Source organism: Lithobates pipiens, unplaced genomic scaffold, assembly GCF_037356315.1.
Source record: "Lithobates pipiens isolate NorthernLeopardFrog02 unplaced genomic scaffold, aLitPip1_a1.2 Scaffold_25, whole genome shotgun sequence".
In the NCBI taxonomy this organism is placed as follows: domain Eukaryota; kingdom Metazoa; phylum Chordata; class Amphibia; order Anura; family Ranidae; genus Lithobates; species Lithobates pipiens.
Genome location: NW_027507787.1, coordinates 169,661,394 through 169,680,815, shown reverse-complemented (window position 1 = coordinate 169,680,815; position 19,422 = coordinate 169,661,394). Strand labels below are relative to the sequence as shown.

At 47.1% G+C, this 19,422-nt stretch overlaps 1 protein-coding gene across 3 annotated transcripts in view; it reads left to right on the top strand.

Moving 5' to 3' along the window:
* Positions 1-19,199, top strand: part of RIMKLB (ribosomal modification protein rimK like family member B) — a 66,355-nt gene extending 47,156 nt beyond the window's left edge. For all 3 annotated transcript variants that reach the window (XM_077455151.1, XM_077455153.1, XM_077455154.1), the window contains 5 exons: positions 1,545-1,761; positions 12,863-13,093; positions 14,418-14,504; positions 15,783-15,986; positions 18,695-19,199. In XM_077455151.1, coding sequence (XP_077311277.1) covers positions 1,593-1,761; positions 12,863-13,093; positions 14,418-14,504; positions 15,783-15,986; positions 18,695-19,191 — 1,188 coding nt within the window. In that variant the 5' untranslated portion in view covers positions 1,545-1,592 and the 3' untranslated portion in view covers positions 19,192-19,199. The remainder of the gene's footprint in view (positions 1-1,544; positions 1,762-12,862; positions 13,094-14,417; positions 14,505-15,782; positions 15,987-18,694) is intronic.
* The last annotated feature ends 223 nt before the right edge of the window (positions 19,200-19,422 follow it).

Sequence of the window (19,422 nt, the reverse complement as noted above, 5' to 3'; positions counted from 1 at the left end):
ATGCATTTTACTAGATTTTTATTTTTTCTATTTAACTGTTAAAATAAACATTAACCACTTCCTACCTAAGGTACGTCTAGGGACGTCCTTGACTTTGCAGGGGTATATCTGAATGATGTCTGCAGCTACAGACATCATTCAGATATTGTCTTTTAGTGCCGGTGTTCTGCCGTATAGTGTCCGGGCCGTAATGCGCATGCGCATTACGGAGCAGACGAAGCTTCGTAAATTCTCCGAAGCTGAACGGCACCTGCGCCGTGAGTGGAGGTGGTAGCTCCACCATCAAAGCGGACATCGGTTGTTAATATGAGAGGGCCCCTCGCTGCGCTCAACTTTTTTTTTTTTTTTTTATATATATATATATATATATATATATATATATATATATATATATATATATATATATATATATATTCCTACTCTATGTCCACTTGGATGGTGGGGATAGAACCTGGACTCATGGCGCAGGCGCCGTTCATCCTCGGCAATTTTCGGAATATGTGTTGCTGTGTACTGCGCATGCGCAGTACGCAGCGGGCACTATCGGATGGAGGACGTTATGACAAGACACCGGCGATTCCCTACATCATAAGAATGCTCATATCGGCTCTTCCGCCACTTGAACATTCTTACGAGTGGCGAAAGGGGAAGCCGCCCTCTGGTGCTTCTACCGATTCACTGATTCTCAGCCACGATCTGCCAACCCTGGATGGTGATCATAGAGATTTCTGGTGGACCAGATGGTCGGCGGAGTCTCATAATAGTCTGTCCCCTCCACAGCCCAGTGCTCCAGTGAGTGCAGGAGGAGAGAGCTGGTGACTGACCATCACTGCTCAGAGTGCAGAGGGGAACGGAGTGATCAACTGTTTGCTCCTTTCTGACTGCGCAAAGCCAGCAGGGGACAGATGCAGCATTCACCTCGGTGACTATAAATGTGTTTTTTTTTTTTTTTTTTTTTTTTTTTTTAGAAAAACTTGAACTTCTCCTTTACCTAAAATGTGTTGAGGCATCAGCCCATCCTTGACTCTATAGGAACAATGTTGATGAGCCTCTTATGCAGGCAAACGCCACTTGCCTAACAGAGTGGGCACGTGGCTTATTCGTTCGGGTGCTTTCAGACAAGATGGAGAACCACTGTGCTTTAAGCACTTTGTTTTAGGACATTTGTATTATAGACCAGAGAATGCCCAGCCGTCGCCTAATCATTGCAGCATGCCAGGTATGGCTACCCCAAGACTGAAGCTTGGGCAGTGAGACGTTGTTCAACCTTTTTTAGCTGAGATGTCACTGAGTCTTTTCTACAGAGAAAAGGGAGAAAATGATTAATTTGTTACTCCCACGGATTTCAGTGTATTGGAAAACCTTTGTGCGGTGATTAGAAGTGTGTTTCACTTTAGATTGTTGATCCCAGGCATATCTAGTTGCCTTTGGGATGAGGAATTTATTATTTTTTCCCTGTTTGAGCAATTTGGATTAGTTTTTAGAGGTTTTGTCTAACTTTCCAGTTCTGCTTTTTAACAGAACCCCGTTTTTATATATTTCAGACCACGTCTTAAGGCGACCTCCGTCTGTACATACCAGGGCCTTTGAAGATGTGCAGCTCCGGACGTATCTGGTTCCTGACAGACAGAAGGATAAAAGATGACTACCCTCAGCAGGAGATACTGCGAGCCCTCAAAGCTAAATGCTGTGAGGAAGAGCTGGAATTCCGATACCTGCTTATGGATGAAGTGGTCCTGACCATTGAGCAAGGCAACCTCGGTGAGTTCATTGTGCAGTTTTTGGTAAGACCCCCTAATTGTTTACACCTCTGGTATGTCTGTTGCATTGCACATGGTCCCTACCCTAACATGCTCTGTGTGGGTGGAGGATAAGTTTAATAGGTGGGTGTGCAATATATATTTTTATTTATTTTTTTTGAGCCTCTGGGGGAGATCAATCCACTGTTTACTGGTGACCATTATCGCAAAAGTGATGAGAAGTCCAAAATTAGAGTTGACCCCAGAACAAGGGGTGAGGAGAAATCTTTCAATGGGGACACCAGTTTCGGGGACAACTAAGAGGGGAGTTTAACTCCTTGTCTCCAGGACAAGACGTGTAGGGAAATGGGATGCGGACATGAATCACTGACCCAATTAAATTGTAGTAGGTGTTCCTGGGACCTGAAAGTGACCTGAAAACTGTTTCTATGGTTCCTTTTTGGGCAGAAAAGTTAAAGGCAGTCTTAAAAAATGGTCAACTTCAGCATGGTATATTCAGATACTTTTTGTACATGATGCCCAACAGTTCCCCACATCTAGTCATTAGCTTGTTTTCAGTGTTGGTCAGCCGTTAACCATGGAATCCCACACATTCTGGAACTTGGCATTTTTAGAACCACAGCATGCTTAGGCACATTTGCCTGTTTTCTCCTCCACACCCCCCCAAACACCTACACTTTGCCAGTCTTAAAGAGGAAGTAAACCCTGATGGGTTTACTTCCTCTTTTTTTCCCTGCAAAGGTAAAGCATAATGGACTACTATGCATCGCATAGTAGCTCATTATGTGTCACTTACCTGACACAGGAGCCAGCGAAGTCGCCGCTGTCCCCTGTAGTCCACCGCATCCATCTTGCTGGTGGCGTCTCGCAGCTCCGACGAATGACAGCGGCGAAGCCGCGATGACGTCACTCCCGCGCATGCGCACGGGAGTCGTGTCTCGCAGCTCCACCACTGCCATTCGGCGAAGCCGCGATGACGTCACTCCCGCGCATGCGCACGGGAGTCGACAAATTAGGCAGATCCATTCTTGGACTTGCCGCATTTAGTGCGCCTGCGCGCCGCTGTCTACGGCGCATGCGCCGTAGACAGCGGTGCCCATTTTCGGGCAAATATCTCCTAAACCATATAGGTTTAGGAGATATTGCTTGGACCTACAGGTGAGCCTTAATCTAGGCTTACCTGTAGGTCAAAGTGGTTTGAAAGGGTTTACTTCCTCTTTAAGCCCAGCCTCTGCATTCTGAAACACAGCCAGCTGTATGACTGAGTGGGTAATGCAGGAGTCGCATCACTTTACCACAGCCATACCTTCCCCTCTGTATAAACCTTCTACCAGCTGTCCCTTTAAGAATGAGGAATCGGAGCAAGGCCCTCCTCTGTAGAACATAATCGCTGTTTTCTGAAAGCATTGGTTGTTGGTCTGCTTAACGGCCTGGCCTTTTATCTAATGCAAAGAACTTTTGTTTCAAGGCTGCACATGTTTGTATGGTCACAAGGTTGGCTTCTTTACTAAAGCTGGAACGCCGATATGAAGTTTTTCAACTTCAGCTGTTTTTAGAAAGATGTCCTTGCAGCTGATAGTCAAATGGAGACAATTCTGTTCTTAACGGCACATGGAAATTCTGTGTTGGAGTGATGCTGTAGTCGGTGTTTAGTAACGCTGTAGTTGGTGTTTAGTGACGCATTTACGTGGTGTAGTTGTAATGTTTGTTTAAACCAGCCCTGACTCTAGGGGAAAAATAAACAGAGCTCTGTCATCCTCTAACGGAATATTTGTCCAGCAGACTACTCCAATCATTGTGTTCGTGCAGAGCCTCAGCTGTACAGAATGAACAGGAATAGCTCTGTACAGAGGCTCCTGTCCACAAACTGAAGCATAGCAAACAGTTTACTATGCTTTAGTTAAGAATGAACACCGTGAGTGGTTCCTTCAGTAAAGGGGCTGGTAAAACTCATATTTACCGACCCCCCCCCCACTGGCTCCCCATCCTCAAGATTGCCTGCAGTGGCCAGTGGGAGAGAAGGCAAGGCCAGTGGTGGGGGACGGCAGCAGGAAGGGGGCAGTATTTACTGCAACTGATCCCCTTTCCTCTGACAGCGGAATGGAGGGAGGAAAGGCCAGCTTTTAACTGTTGCTGGAGGGAAAGGGATTGGTTCCAGTAATTGCTGCTCCAATAAATGCTCCGTGGATTGGCAAGGAAGGGGCACATACCAGTCACCTGCTCGAAAAATCTATGGGTGCCTGACCCAGATCCTTGCCTCCCCAGATCTTCTATCACTCACAGCTAACAAATACCCAGTGATTTGCGATATGGGGGAGCATGTGATCTCTTGCCAATGTATAGTGCTTCAGCACGGTCACGTGATGGAGGGGGAAAAGTTACCACTTGCTTTTAGGCGCTAACGCTGGACATTCAGAATTTGGATCTTTCTAGATCTCCAAACCCTTCTGTGGTTCCTCCTGCTGACCTCTGTAATTTGTCCTATGATGCCATGGAGGGCAGCTGAGAGAACCAGTGAGGCGGGACCCAAGAGCTTGTTGGCCCCAGAAGAAGTATCAGTTTCCAAGTGTTTTTGGAGGGAGCTGTTTGACATATCTGTCGGAAAAGTTAAGTCCTAACTCCAGGTTTACAATGACTGTTTAAAACAAGCGGGCCCAAATTAACTTTTTCCTTTTGCTAACGGATATGCTTGCTGTCGGTGCTGTATAAACTATGTTGCATCAGCTGCATACAATGCTGTATTTTGGCAGCAGGATAGACTGTCTCTTTTCTGGAACAAAGTCAGGTGGAGGTTTGATCAGCCATCCTTTGCATTGTCTCAGTGCACATAAGGCATATAAGGCTTCCTCTGATTGGCTGAGGCGGACAAATGATGCAACCCCCGTCAGAACAAAGCTGCTTAGCAGAGGAGATTGCTGTACTAATGTTGAATGGTTAGTACAACGGCTCCGACTGGCGTATGTACCAGGTTTTAGTCAGGCTGTCAGGTGTAGCCTACAAACTACACTGCTGCCCTTCTGTGATCATCCTCTGCATAGGTCAGAACCCAGACGGAGACTGAGATGAGGCCTTAGGCTGCCAGTGAAGGAAAGGATATAACATTACATGGGTTTGTGTAATAACATTACACAAACCCATTTATCAAAAGGGCAGCCTCGGCCTACACCTTACACACATTTCGCCCCATGCCTGAAACGCGTCAGTTGCATGGCCTGGATGGTGTCTGGGCTGAGGCTGCTCTTATGGGTTTTGTGTTGTGCAGCATTCAGGATTTTCTCCTTTTCTTTGCTATCGTCCTATGGCCTCATCTCAGTCTCCCTCTGGTTTCTTACCTATGCAGAGGGATGACTATCACAGGAAGGGCAGCAGTGCCTTTGGTTTGTAGGCTGCCCTTGATAGCCTGACTTTATCTTCATTACGCTATGCTAGAGGCAAGATGGCAGCAATCCTCATCACCAATACACTGTGATTGGAGAAAGGTATCACTGACCCTCATTCCTTCTCTCCTCTGCATAGGCAACAATCAAAAGCACACGGCTAAGCATTTCTGTAGCCACCACCCAAGTGTGTTGCCCTGGGAGTGATTGGATTGTGCCTCAATAATGGCCCACATCCCCGTCCCCTGCAAAAAGCATTTTTGCAGAATATGGTCAGCACAGACACTTATCTGCCATGGTACGTGGCGTCTGTGCAAGAGTCTGAATGTGTCTGTTTTGGCTGTGTCGGCATATCCCAACCATCTCCCGTCACCTTTTATCAATCTTTTTTTTTTTTTTGCTCCGACAAGGCTTTCCTCCCATCAGCATTCTGAGCACTGCTCCATCAGCTGCAAGCAGTACAGAAGCTGCATTGCGGCAGCCATAAAAGTGCAAATGACGTAAAAGCAGGAAGGAGCCTCTTCCTTGTAGTTGATGCAGCATTCTGCTGCTCCTTGCTATGCCGGTCTTGGGTTTTTTCTTAAAGGAAACCTGTTGTGATTAAATGATGCATGTGCTAGTATGAATAGACAAGGTGTTGCTTATATACAGTGCACTTGTCAAATTTCTGCTTCATTGTACTAGGCCCCAAAGCTCAGCTTGACCTGGTCAGAGCTTGGGCATAGTGACCTCTTGCTATGCAGGTGCTGTGCAATAGGTCACTGAGGTGCCTGTATTGTATTCTGGGATGTGGAGAGGCAACAAGGGTCAGCATTTGCAAACTGCTGCCTTCAGAGTTTTGAAATGTCAAGTTCTCATCACCGAGTGTGGTTAGATTTTGAACTCAGAATTTTGATTCTTTCAATAATGGAGGTTCAGTAACGTGTTACCTTGGGGCGATCTCTCGAATACTGCAACCTACACAGGGACACCCACTCATCAAGACTGACATGTCTATCAAGGCATTTTGATATTTGAATAACTCATAAGTGCCAACCAACTGCTTGTGTGAGCTTTCAGAAAGCAGGGAGCTGAAATTGCGCTCTGCTGAGCTCAGTGAGCTGCTTGTAGGGAAGGGACACACCCCCTTGCACACAGGAACAGAGTTGTGGCTGCCAATCACAGGCTGTGTGCGAACGCTCCCGCCCATGTCACCTCTTCTCTGGTGTCAGGAAAACTTGTCAAGTGATATAGGAAGGAGGCAGTAGACAGAAATGACACTTGGTGCTCTGGACTGACAAGTAAACACTATAGAAGGATATGCTTTGTTCATGTCTTGTTTACAACTACTTTAAACTTTGGCCAGAACCTGGCAGTTATTGGAGAATGAATTGGCTATGGTTATGTAGGTTGATAGATGCAACTCCAGGTTCGACCGACCAAAATCATCAGTGGGCATGCTGATGAGGTCATCCTTCTGCTATCCCCTTCTGTAAGCATGTGCGTAGCAGCTGAGCCCTGATTGGCCCAGAGTGCCGCCACTCCCTATCCCAATCTGAGCTGTTCAGTGCCATATTGGAGGCCAATTATCAAGCCCTATTTAGGTACTCAAGCTGGACCTTTTCCAGATTGAGGGGGATGATTAAATGTTTACCAGCCCAGTCTGAAGTCAATGCTTAAGCTGTTGACAACCCACCTAAAACATGTCAGGCAGCAAACCGATGGTGCTCCTGGGGCTTACAATGTTTGTGTTTAATGGCTTGCTCATGCCAGATATCTCTTGGCCCCCCACTAATCAATGGCCAATGGGATTAGCTCCCAGTCAGGTGACAGCCAATCAGTTGTCCCAGGATCACCGATCCTTCACCCAGCCAGGAGTTTTGAATTCCTTTAAAGGGTTGCTGAGGCAGGAAGGGGTTAAAACTGCGCTTGTTTCAATGGTTCATTATAATCGGGATGCAGAAATGATTCACAAACTTTTTCTCACCAACAAACGAGGATTCATCTAGCACAGCTTACAATATAGAGGCTTAGTGGGGACATAGGAGCAGAAGACAAAGTCAGAGGTCACTGAGCCCACAACAATGGAAGGTTTAGTCCAGGCCAGGGCGGCAGCTTCTTTCTATTAAAGCATTTTTGCATGGATGTGTTGGAAGAGGCTTACGTGCCGGTGCGTTCTCTATTATACGAGGAGGCTGACCGGCAGTTTCCTGTTTGCGCGCTGACCTAGCAATCACTTTCTTCTTGAATTTCCCATGCACGAGAGAGTTAATCAGTCTTGTGGCATCTGACTGCAAAATCTTGCGTACACACGCACAGTATGGCTGACCTGGGGGGGCCGTGTGAACTCACATTTCCCCAAAATGGGAATTGTTTTGTAGGATCGTCATCACCCCGTGGTCTTCTGGGTAGCCGAGTGCTTTGCTTTCTAACAATTGTTTTCGTTGGCAATTCTGCATGGAAAAAATAAACACATTTTATCTTCAGAATTTTTAAAGTAGTGCAGTGCGCTTTAGAAACTTGGACATGAGAACTCGGAGGAGGAGATGAGTCCTAAAAAAAGCTTTTTTGTTTCTTTATCATGGAAATTTTTTTAGTGAGCTTTCCTCCAGTTGAAAATTTGAAAACTTCTAGATTTAATTTGCATACTCATGAGCAATTGGCTTTGCTTTTGTAATCCCCCCCCCGAAACCTACATCAACTTTATAGGCACGTATATGTGGACACCTCGACAAATCCAGTTCAGGTTTTTCTGGTGGAGGTTTATTAAATTGATTCCAAACTCTAAGCTATTTTAACTTCACTCTACAGCAGCACCTCCTAATATTGACCTAAGCCCCATCTCCAGAAAAGTGTACGAGAGCCTTGACTCTCTGCGGACTCTCCCTCCCCATTGGCTGAGACCGCATCGGGAGCCATTTGCTTCCACTGCTGTCAATCACAGCTGGTGGGGCCAAGCCACATCTCTATGAATACAAACAGCCAGGGCTCAGGAGCGCACCTGCTTGGGTGCCCTCATTGCAAGTTGCTTGCTGAGGGGGCACTCTGCAGGAGGGAGCGGCCAGCTTGGGGCTGCTGGGATGATCAGGGCTGACTAGATAAGTATAACATGTTTTTTTTTTTTTTTTTTTTTTTTTAAACAAAAAAAAAAACCTTGTTTATATGCGTGGTTATGGGTGTGGACCCCATGGTTAAGCCATGCTTTTAACAGCCATGTCAAAGGTCCACTACTCCCTTAGAGGCAGGGGCCAAGGGTGTATGCATGCTGCTTTGCGGCTGTGACAACATATAATCCTCCTTTCACTGTCTGTCAAATGCTCTCTGAAGATGGATGCAAATGCAGATCACGCTTCAGGGTGCATCACAAGTGTGAGCAAAACCTATCGGTTTCAGCCAAGAAAGCTGCCATCTTGGCCCCTGTTTAAGCTGCATCTGCTGTGGTGCTGCATGTGATCAGTTGGGACACTGGCCATTTGACAGTTTAGAGTAAGTAAACCCTGATGAGTTTACTTCCTCTTTGATTCCCTGCAAAGGCAAAGCATAATGGACTACTATGCATCGCATAGTAGTCCATTATGTGTCACTTACCTGACACAGGAGCCAGCGAAGTCGCCGCTGTCCCCTGTAGTCCGGCGCGTCCATCTTCTCGTGAGGTCTCGCAGCCACACCGCTGTCATTTGGCGATGACGTCACTCCTGCCCATGCGCCGTAGACAGCGGTGCCTGTCTTCAGGCAAATATCTCCTAAACCGTATAGGTTTAGGAGATATTTCTTAGACCTACAGGTAAGCCTTAATCTAGGCTTACCTGTAGGTCAAAGTGGTTTGTAAGGATTTACAACCACTTTAACCAGTTGCCGACCGCCGCACGCCGATGTACGTCGGCAGAATGGCACGGGCAGGCATAAGGGCTTACATGTACGTCCCTTGCCTCCCGCGGGTCGGGGGCCCGATCGGGCCCCCGCCCGGTGCCTGCGGCGGTCGGTTTTCGTCCGGGAGCGATCCGGGACGAGGGGGCGGCCATTCATTCATGGCCACCCCCTCGCGATCGCTCCCGACGAATAGAAATCCCCCGTGACATCACTTCCTCTCCTGTAACGTAAACACAGGAGAGGAAGTGATGTATTCTCTCCTCCGTGTCGGTATTTTTCGTTCCGACACGGAGGAGAGCGGATCGGTGAGTTGCACCAACACTCTACACACACACACAGTAGAACATGCCAGGCACACTCACACCCCCCCTTTACCCCCCGATCACCCCCCCAATTACCCCTGCCCCCCAGTCAGTGACACCAATGTCATTTTTTTTTGCATTGGTGTCATTTGTGACTGTAACTGTTAGGGCAGTTAGAGTTAGCCCCCTTTAGTTCTAATGTACCCCCCTAACCCCCCCAATAAAGGTTTAACCCCGTGATCACCCCCCGTCGCCAGTGTCACTAAGGCTGGGTTCACATTGCAGCGGTTTATGAGAACGGATGTGATTCGCACCGCACTGCAGTGCAAATCACATCCGATCTCTGTGCGATTCGAGTTCAGCCATTCGCCGCACCCGCCGCAAATTCGCACGGGACCCTTTTTTTGGCCCGCAGCAGAATCGGATCGCATGGGTGTTCACACCATGCGATCCGAGTTTGCAGATCGCACTGCGATATGCGAACTGATCTGGGGGTGTCAGTAACATTTCACTGACACTCCCAGCAGTTCACATAGGGCAGTGTGAACTGCCGCCGGGAGGCATGCGATGCGGGAACCCGCCGCGGATTCGCGGCGTTTCCGCATCGCTCCAGTGTGAACCCAGCCTAATAAGCGATCATTTTTCTGATCGCCGTATTAGTGTCACAGGTGACGCTAGTTAGGCAGGTAGGTATTTAGGTTCGCCGCAGCTTTTTATAGCGCCAGGGACCCCCATATACTACCGTATAAAGCCCCCTGATTGCCCCCTAGTTAACCCTTTCACCAGTGATCACCATATAACTGTTACAGGTGACGCTGGTTGGTTAGTTATTATAGTTTCAGGGCACCCGCCATTTATTACCTAATAAAGGTTTAACCCCCTGATCACCCGGCGGGTGTCATTTGTGACTAATAACTGTTAGGGCAGTTAGGGTTAGCCCCCTTTAGTTCTAAGGTACCCCCCTAACCCCTCCAATAAAGGTTTAACCCCGTGATCACCCCCCGTCGCCAGTGTCACTAAGGCTGGGTTCACATTGCAGCGGTTTATGAGAACGGATGTGATTCGCACCGCACTGCAGTGCAAATCACATCCGATCTCTGTGCGATTCGAGTTCAGCCATTCGCCGCACCCGCCGCAAATTCGCACGGGACCCTTTTTTTGGCCCGCAGCAGAATCGGATCGCATGGGTGTTCACACCATGCGATCCGAGTTTGCAGATCGCACTGCGATATGCGAACTGATCTGGGGGTGTCAGTAACATTTCACTGACACTCCCAGCAGTTCGCATAGGGCAGTGTGAACTGCCGCCGGGAGGCATGCGATGCGGGAACCCGCCGCGCATTCGTGGCGTTCCCGCATCGCTCCAGTGTGAACCCAGCCTAATAAGCGATCGTTTTTCTGATCGCTGTATTAGTGTCACAGGTGACGCTAGTTAGGCAGGTAGGTATTTAGGTTCGCCGCAGCTTTTTATAGCGCCAGGGACCCCCATATACTACCGCATAAAGCCCCCTGATTGCCCCCTAGTTAACCCTTTCACCAGTGATCACCATATAACTGTTACAGGTGACGCTGGTTGGTTAGTTATTTTTTTATAGTTTCAGGGCACCCGCCATTTATTACCTAGTCTCACTAGTGTACCCCTAAATTTAGGGGTGTCTACTTTCCAAAATGGGGTCATTTGGGGGGGGGTTTGTGCCATCTTGGCATTTTATGGCCTTCAAAACTGTAACGCCCTTAGAAAGCCTGAAGGCGGTGCTTGGTTTTCGGGGCCCCGTACGCGGCTAGGCTCCCAAAAAGTCCCACATATGTGGTATCCCCGTACTCAGGAGAAGCAGCAGAATTTATTTTGGGGTGTCATTTCACATATGCCCATGGCATGCGTGAGCAATATATCATTTAGTGACAACTTTGTGAAAAAAAAATAAAAAAAGTTTGTAATTTTCCCGCAACTTGTGGCAAAATATAAAATATTCCATGAACTCAACATGCCTCTCAGCAAATAGCTTGGGGTGTCTACTTTCTAAAATGGGGTCATTTGTGGGGGTTTTGTGCCATCTTGGCATTTTATGGCCTTCAAAACTGTAATAGTGAGAAGTGAACTCAAAAATTTACGCCCTTAGAAAGCCTGAAGGCGGTGCTTGGTTTTCGGGGCCCCGTACGCGGTTGGGTTCCCAAAAAGTCCCACATATGTGGTATCCCCGTACTCAGGAGAAGCAGCAGAATTTATTTTGGGGTGTCATTTCACATATGCCCATGGCATGCGTGAGCAATATATCATTTAGTGACAACTTTGTGAAAAAAAAATAAAAAAAAATAAAAAAAGTTTGTAATTTTCCCGCAACTTGTGGCAAAATATAAAATATTCCATGAACTCAACATGCCTCTCAGCAAATAGCTTGGGGTGTCTACTTTCTAAAATGGGGTCATTTGTGGGGGTTTTGTGCCATCTTGGCATTTTATGGCCTTCAAAACTGTAATAGGTAGTGAGAAGTGAACTCAAAAATTTACGCCCTTAGAAAGCCTGAAGGCGGTGCTTGGTTTTCGGGGCCCCGTACGCGGCTAGGCTCCCAAAAAGTCCCACATATGTGGTATCCCCGTACTCAGGAGAAGCAGCAGAATTTATTTTGGGGTGTCATTTCACATACGCCCATAGCATGTGTGAGCAATATATCATTTAGTGACAACTTTGTGTAAAAAAAAAAAAAAAAAAAAAAAAAAAATTTTTTTTTTTGTCATTATTCAATCGCTTGAGGCAAAAAAATAAAATATTCAATGGGCTCAACATGCCACTTATCAATTTCCTTAGGGGGTCTACTTTCCAAAATGGGGTCATTTGGGGGGGTTTTGTACTGCCCTGCCATTTTAGCACCTCAAGAAATGAGATAGGCAGTCGTAAACTAAAAGCTGCGTAAATTCCAGAAAACGTACCTTAGTTTGTAGATGTGACAACTTTTGCGCAAACCAATAAATATACAATTATTGACTTTTTTTTTACCAAAGACATGTGGCTGAATACATTTTGGCCTAAATGTATGACTAAAATTGAGTTTATTGGATTTTTCTAATAACAAAAAGTAGAAAATATCATTTTTTTTCAAAAGTTTATATCGCAAAAAATAAAAATCGCAGAGGCAATCAAATACCATCAAAAGAAAGCTCTATTTGTGGGAAGAAAAGGACGCAAATTTTGTTTGGGTACAACATTGCATGACCGCGCAATTACCAGTTAAAGCAGTGCAGTGCCAAAGTGTAAAAAGACCTCTGGTCATTTACCAGCAAAATGGTCCGGTCTGAAAGTGGTTAAGGACACAAGCAAATGTGACAAGCCCCTTTCACACATGCGGACCATTCATTTTTCATTACTTCAGTCATGTTTTCACAAGGAGCATTATTTTCTGGGTAAAAACAAGGCTTCCCTTGGCTGGGGTGGATTGACATCATTCAGCTGCCTCACCACCTCAGCCAGTCAGAAGAAGCCTTGTACTCATTCAGTCTTGGGGCACAGGTTTGGTGTGTTTTATGTAGGCTCTGATCTTGACACAACTATTGAACTTTCCTTTTTCTCTGTTCGCAGGCCTGCGTGTGAATGGAGAATTTGTTACGTCCTACCCACAGGTTGTGGTTGTGCGTGTGCCTACCCCCTGGGTGCAGAGTGACAGTGACATCACCGTCCTTAGACATCTGGAGAAGATGGGCTGTCGGCTAATGAACAGGCCACAGGCAATCCTGAACTGTATAAATAAGTTCTGGACTTTCCAGGAGCTGGCTGGCCATGGTGTACCCCTGCCTGATACATTCTCCTATGGTAAGTGTCTGCTTTGGGCTGGATGCTTTGCCCATGCAAAATCTATTTTACAGGACTATTCTTTTGACTTGGTGGAAAGATCATTTAACCACTTGAGACCCGCACTACGTCTATTGACGTCATGGGGTTTCGCTGGTTATATCTAAATGATGCCTGAGTCCAGACATCATTCAGATATTGCCGTTTTCAGCCGGCGATTCCCTACACCATAAGAACGATCATAGCGGCTGTTCCGCCGCTTGATCCTTCTTATGGGCGGCGGGAGCGGATGCCCCCCCTCCCGCCGCTCTCCGGTGCTTCTACCGACTCACCGTTTCCATCGGTGAGTCGGTCACAGGATCCGCCGGCCCCAGCATGTGATCATGGAGATTTCCGGCGGACTAGATTGTCCCTGGAATCTCTATGATCGTTTGGAGGCCGGGCGCGATGTTATGACGTCACGCCCGGCCTCGGTATTCAAATGAACGTCTTATTGACCCCATATTTCACTGTAAATGGGTCCGATCGTGCCATATTCCTATTACAAAGGGATGTTTACATTCCTTGTAATAGGAATAAGTCATCAATTTTTTTAAAAAATGTTTTACGTGTAAAACTAAAAAAATTTAAATAAAATTAACAATAAAAAAATAAAATTTTAAGCGCCCCTGTCCCCGTGAGCTCGCACACAGAAGCGAACGCATACGCAAGTCCCGCCCACATATGAAAACGGTGTTCAAAACCACACATGTGAGGTATCACCGCGAACATTAGAGCGAGAGCAATAATTCTAGCCCTAGACCTCTGTAACCCTAAACATGTAACCAGTAAAAAAATTTAAAGCGTCGCCTATGGGGTTTTTTAAATGCCAAAGTTTGGCGCCATTCCACGAGCGCGTGCCATTTTGAAGCGTGACGTGTTGGGTATCTATTTACTCGGCGTATCCTCCTCTTTCACATTATGCAAAAAAATTGGGCTAACTTTACTGTTTTTTTTTTTTTTTAAGCATGAAACTGTTTTTCTGAAAAAAACACGTTCGAAAAATTGCTGCGCAAATACCTTGCGAGATAAAAAGTTGCAATGACCGCCATTGTATTCTCTAGGGTCTTTGCTAAAAAAAACATATATAATGTTTGGGGGTTCTATGTCATTTTCTAGCAAAAAAATTAGGAATTTTACATGTAGGAGAGAAATGTCAGAATTGGCCTGGGTCTGAAGCGGTTAAAGTTACAACATCTTCATTAGAAATTCTGTTGCTTCTGAAACCTTACATTTTTTACTAAAGGGGCCTTTTATAGAACAGTGGTCTTACTACATATATACTGATATTCGTTTTTATTTAAAGGTGGTCATGAAAACTTTTCAAAGATGATCGATGAGGCTGAAGTATTGGAGTTTCCTATGGTGGTGAAGAACACACGGGGTCACAGAGGTAAGTGTATTAAAGCCTCTGGTTTCCTGGCTGTGTAGACATCTTTCTTGGTTAGTTTATAGACATCTGTTCCCCTGCTGCATCTACACTGGGATCTAAGACCACTGATGGGTCAGACTTGAGAAATGATCGGTGACTCAGTCATCAGCTCTGTTCTTCCCCTTCCTAACTAGCTGAGGCTCTCGGCGGCAGGCGGAAAGTCTGAAGCAGCTCCTGGTCAGGGATCTGGGTGGATCCGGACATTAAAATAAGGATCTCTCCAGAGCCTGGACCAGCTTTAGGCCGCTGTATATGGGTCACAGGAGTGCACAACTAAATGCACAGCTCCTGTGACCCACGAGAAGTGGGGCCAAAAGAGCTTTGGCCCTTATGCTCCTTTATAATGGGGTAGACATTTGGTCATGTAATCCCTGCTGAAAGGAGCAATCTGAGCCGTAAGGGGCTTAAGTGATCTCCATCTTTTAGTGAAACCTAAATAGTTTGCTTGGACCAGGCTGGTCCAAATGAATGATGTGGGCACTGTATATAGCCACAGCTGCATTCAGTATATAGCAGTGTTCTGGCAGCAGGACAGCAATTTCCCATTCCTGGAACGAAATCAAGGCAGCCTGAGCTCTGCCCAGCCATTCACAGGGAGCTTTGTATTCTGTGAATACAAAGCTTCCTCTGATTGGCTAAGATAGGCCAATGACGTAACTATCTCAGCTGAGCCATTCAGAGGAAACTTTTGTATCTGGAAAGTACCAGCCATATAGTTAAATATGGTGAAGCTTATTCTGGATGGAATATATAAAACTTGGCCTTTTGATTATTTTTTATTTTATTTATTTTTTTCCTCCTATATGGTGTTTCTTGTGGCATCTATCGTGTGGTCTTTGGTCAAACTGGCCATTTTTGACTCTCATATTGTATGTTTCTGAATTTTTTTTATTTTATTTTTTTATTTTTTTTTACTTTGTACTGTGATACTCAGTAAACCCTATTTTAAAAAAAAAAACTGTTCAGAAAATCTTTTACATTTGATAGAAAACACACACTTGAGGGGTTCCTTGAAGCTCCCATTGGGGATTTAAAAAGGATGGTGGAATTCATAGTTGAGCCAAATACTATTTCCTATACTGATAGCTTCGTATAAAGTACATGTATGTTTCCAGTAGATGACCAGAACATCATTGCATGCGCTCTTTTATGACCATCTTTCTTTGCAGAGGGCTGAGCACCTGTGGATTAAGCAGTACTATTTTTTATTTTTTTAATAAACCTGTCTATTTTATCTAGGTAAAGCTGTGTTTCTAGCTCGGGACAAGCACCATCTGGCAGACCTGAGCCATCTCATCCGTCATGAAGCCCCGTATCTGTTCCAGAAGTATGTACAGGAGTCTCATGGACGGGACGTTCGAGTCATCGTTGTGGGTGGCCGTGTGATCGGCACCATGCTGAGGTGTTCTACAGATGGAAGAATGCAAAGCAATTGCTCTTTAGGTGAGCACGGACTGAGTGCAGTGTGTTGATCGTACAGGCTCATTAAGCAGTCTGACAGCTGCAGTGACTATTAGTTGCCTCTGGCAACTAATGGCCTTTCACATAGGCGGATTGTGGACATCATTCTTGTTTAGCATAGGTTAACAGTGGCTGACTTTTTTTTATTTATTATTTTTTTTGCATGTCACTGTTACTTGCAGGTAAACGTGAACCACGCTTGCCTTTCGTTACCTGCTATGGCTGCACACTCCCGCGGGAGGAGAGTGTCAAATGATACAGATCAGGAGTGGAGCCATATTGGCTTAACAGATGTACAGAGCTTGTGTCTAAAGGTACCTAGACACAGTGCTGACTTGTTAAGAGACTGTTGCTTTGTCCAGGGAGAAAATAGGTTATCTTACCTTTAGCAAATATGTAACATTGGCATCTAATACTGCTGCCTCTGACATAGCCCATTGTTTCTGCAGTTTGTATGAATGGTGGCTACTATGCTTGCCCCCTTTCTTGGGCCACCAGTCATGTAACATACCTGCAGTAGTTCTATTTTTACAAGTGGTGGCGTAATTACAGCCACTAGCACCTGGGAGTCTCAGGCTCTTGGGATGTCCCGCCTGCTAACAAGTGATGGCAGAGCAGTGTGCAAAAATGTGGGTGGTGTGAGAAAGCAGACTGCCACAGCCTAATGTGCCACAAACTGGCTGACAGTCGCTCCTATTAAGTTTCTAATGCCTTGTGAGAACTATGGTTTGATAGCGGTGATTAACACGAACGGTCATGTTGGTGCTTCCTCCATCCATCCCTGTGAGGGAAAATACAAATAACATGTTCATTATTACTTAAGCAAAGAAAGTGATGGTGAGATTTTATTTATAAACCTCCCAGGGTTTGGCTTTAGGCATTGTTGTAAACTGCTGAAATACAGGCAGCAGAGGTGACGGCACATACTAGCAGCTTTCAGTAAGTTCCGCTTCACCCAATTGACAGGCTGTTCTGGTTTGGCTATCTTCATCACGTTAAGATGAGGCTTACCCTCCACTTCCTGCCTTCTGCACATTCCTGTGGGCCATTGAGGCAGCCTGTCATAGTGATTGGACCAGTAGGAATGTGTAGAGGTGTGGCTTAGTTGTAAACATTTGGGGTGAAGTAGAGGCTACTTCCCCAATTTCAGCCCCCTCCTTCTATAAGCTGTTCACTTGATGTCTTGGAACAGTGGTCTCCAAACTGCGGGCTGGATGCCACCCTCTGCTTGCATTCATCCAGCACTAGACACCAAGGGAATGGGGCACTATACCTCCCACGTGGACACCAAGGGAATGGGGCACTACTATACCTCCCACGTGGACACCAAGGGAATGGGGCACTACTATACCTCCCACGTGGACACCAAGGGAATGGGGCACTACTATACCTCCCACGTGGACACCAAGGGAATGGGGCACTACTATACCTCCCACGTGGACACCAAGGGAATGGGGCACTACTATACCTCCCACGTGGACACCAAGGGAATGGGGCACTACTATACCTCCCACGTGGACACCAAGGGAATGGGGCACTACTATACCTCCCACGTGGACACCAAGGGAATGGGGCACTACTATACCTCCCACGTGGACACCAAGGGAATGGGGCACTACTATACCTCCCACGTGGACACCAAGGGAATGGGGCACTACTATACCTCCCACGTGGACACCAAGGGAATGGGGCACTACTATACCTCCCACGTGGACACCAAGGGAATGGGGCACTACTATACCTCCCACGTGGACACCAAGGGAATGGGGCACTACTATACCTCCCACGTGGACACCAAGGGAATGGGGCACTACTATACCTCCCACGTGGACACCAAGGGAATGGGGCACTACTATACCTCCCACGTGGACACCAAGGGAATGGGGCACTACTATACCTCCCACGTGGACACCAAGGGAATGGGGCACTACTATACCTCCCACGTGGACACCAAGGGAATGGGGCACTACTATACCTCCCACGTGGACACCAAGGGAATGGGGCACTACTATACCTCCCACGTGGACACCAAGGGAATGGGGCACTACTATACCTCCCACGTGGACACCAAGGGAATGGGGCACTACTATACCTCCCACGTGGACACCAAGGGAATGGGGCACTACTATACCTCCCACGTGGACACCAAGGGAATGGGGCACTACTATACCTCCCACGTGGACACCAAGGGAATGGGGCACTACTATACCTCCCACGTGGACACCAAGGGAATGGGGCACTACTATACCTCCCACGTGGACACCAAGGGAATGGGGCACTACTATACCTCCCACGTGGACACCAAGGGAATGGGGCACTACTATACCTCCCACGTGGACACCAAGGGAATGGGGCACTACTATACCTCCCACGTGGACACCAAGGGAATGGGGCACTACTATACCTCCCACGTGGACACCAAGGGAATGGGGCACTACTATACCTCCCACGTGGACACCAAGGGAATGGGGCACTACTATACCTCCCACGTGGACACCAAGGGAATGGGGCACTACTATACCTCCCACGTGGACACCAAGGGAATGGGGCACTACTATACCTCCCACGTGGACACCAAGGGAATGGGGCACTACTATACCTCCCACGTGGACACCAAGGGAATGGGGCACTATTAATTTTACTGTCATTACCATCTGCTCCGTGACCCTCACCATGTTTTTATTTAACAGGAGGGATCGGAATGATGTGTACGCTAAGCGAGCAAGGAAAGCAGCTGGCCATTCAAGTCTCCAACATCTTGGGAATGGACGTGTGCGGTATCGACCTGCTGACCAAAGAAGACGGCTCCTTTTGCGTGTGTGAAGCCAACGCCAACGTAGGTTTCATCGCCTTTGACAAAGCCTGCAACATGGACGTGGCCTCCATGGTGGCCGACTACGCCATCTCTCTCCTGCCAAGCCGACTGACCAGACGAATGTCCCTCCTCTCCGTCGTGTCTAGCGCCAGCGAGACCAGTGAACCGGAGCTCCCGGGGGGGACCTCAGTCTCAGGAGTCGATGTGCCCGCTCCACTGCATCATCACGACGCCGGAGACAGCATGAGCGCCAGCTCAAGCTCTGTGGACAGTGATCCTGACACTGCCACGGAGAGGGAGCTTCTCACCAAGGGATCCATCTTTAACATGAACCAGCTTCTCGCCAGTGAAATCAAGCTTTTGGTGGAATAGATGGGATTTGGGGGGGAGGGAGGGATGTGAAAAGTGGGTTGGGAATGGGGAGGTGGGTGGGTTTTGGGGGGGAAGGGAGCCTGTGGGAGTCAAGCACGTGTAAATATTGAAAGGGCCATTACTGCTGGTGTTGATGGGTGGGTGGGGAGGGGTGGGGGGGGGGGGGGGTTAATACCGGATCCCTGTTGTAAATGAGGCTGCACCACTGATCTATGAGTTGGGGAGTGTGGA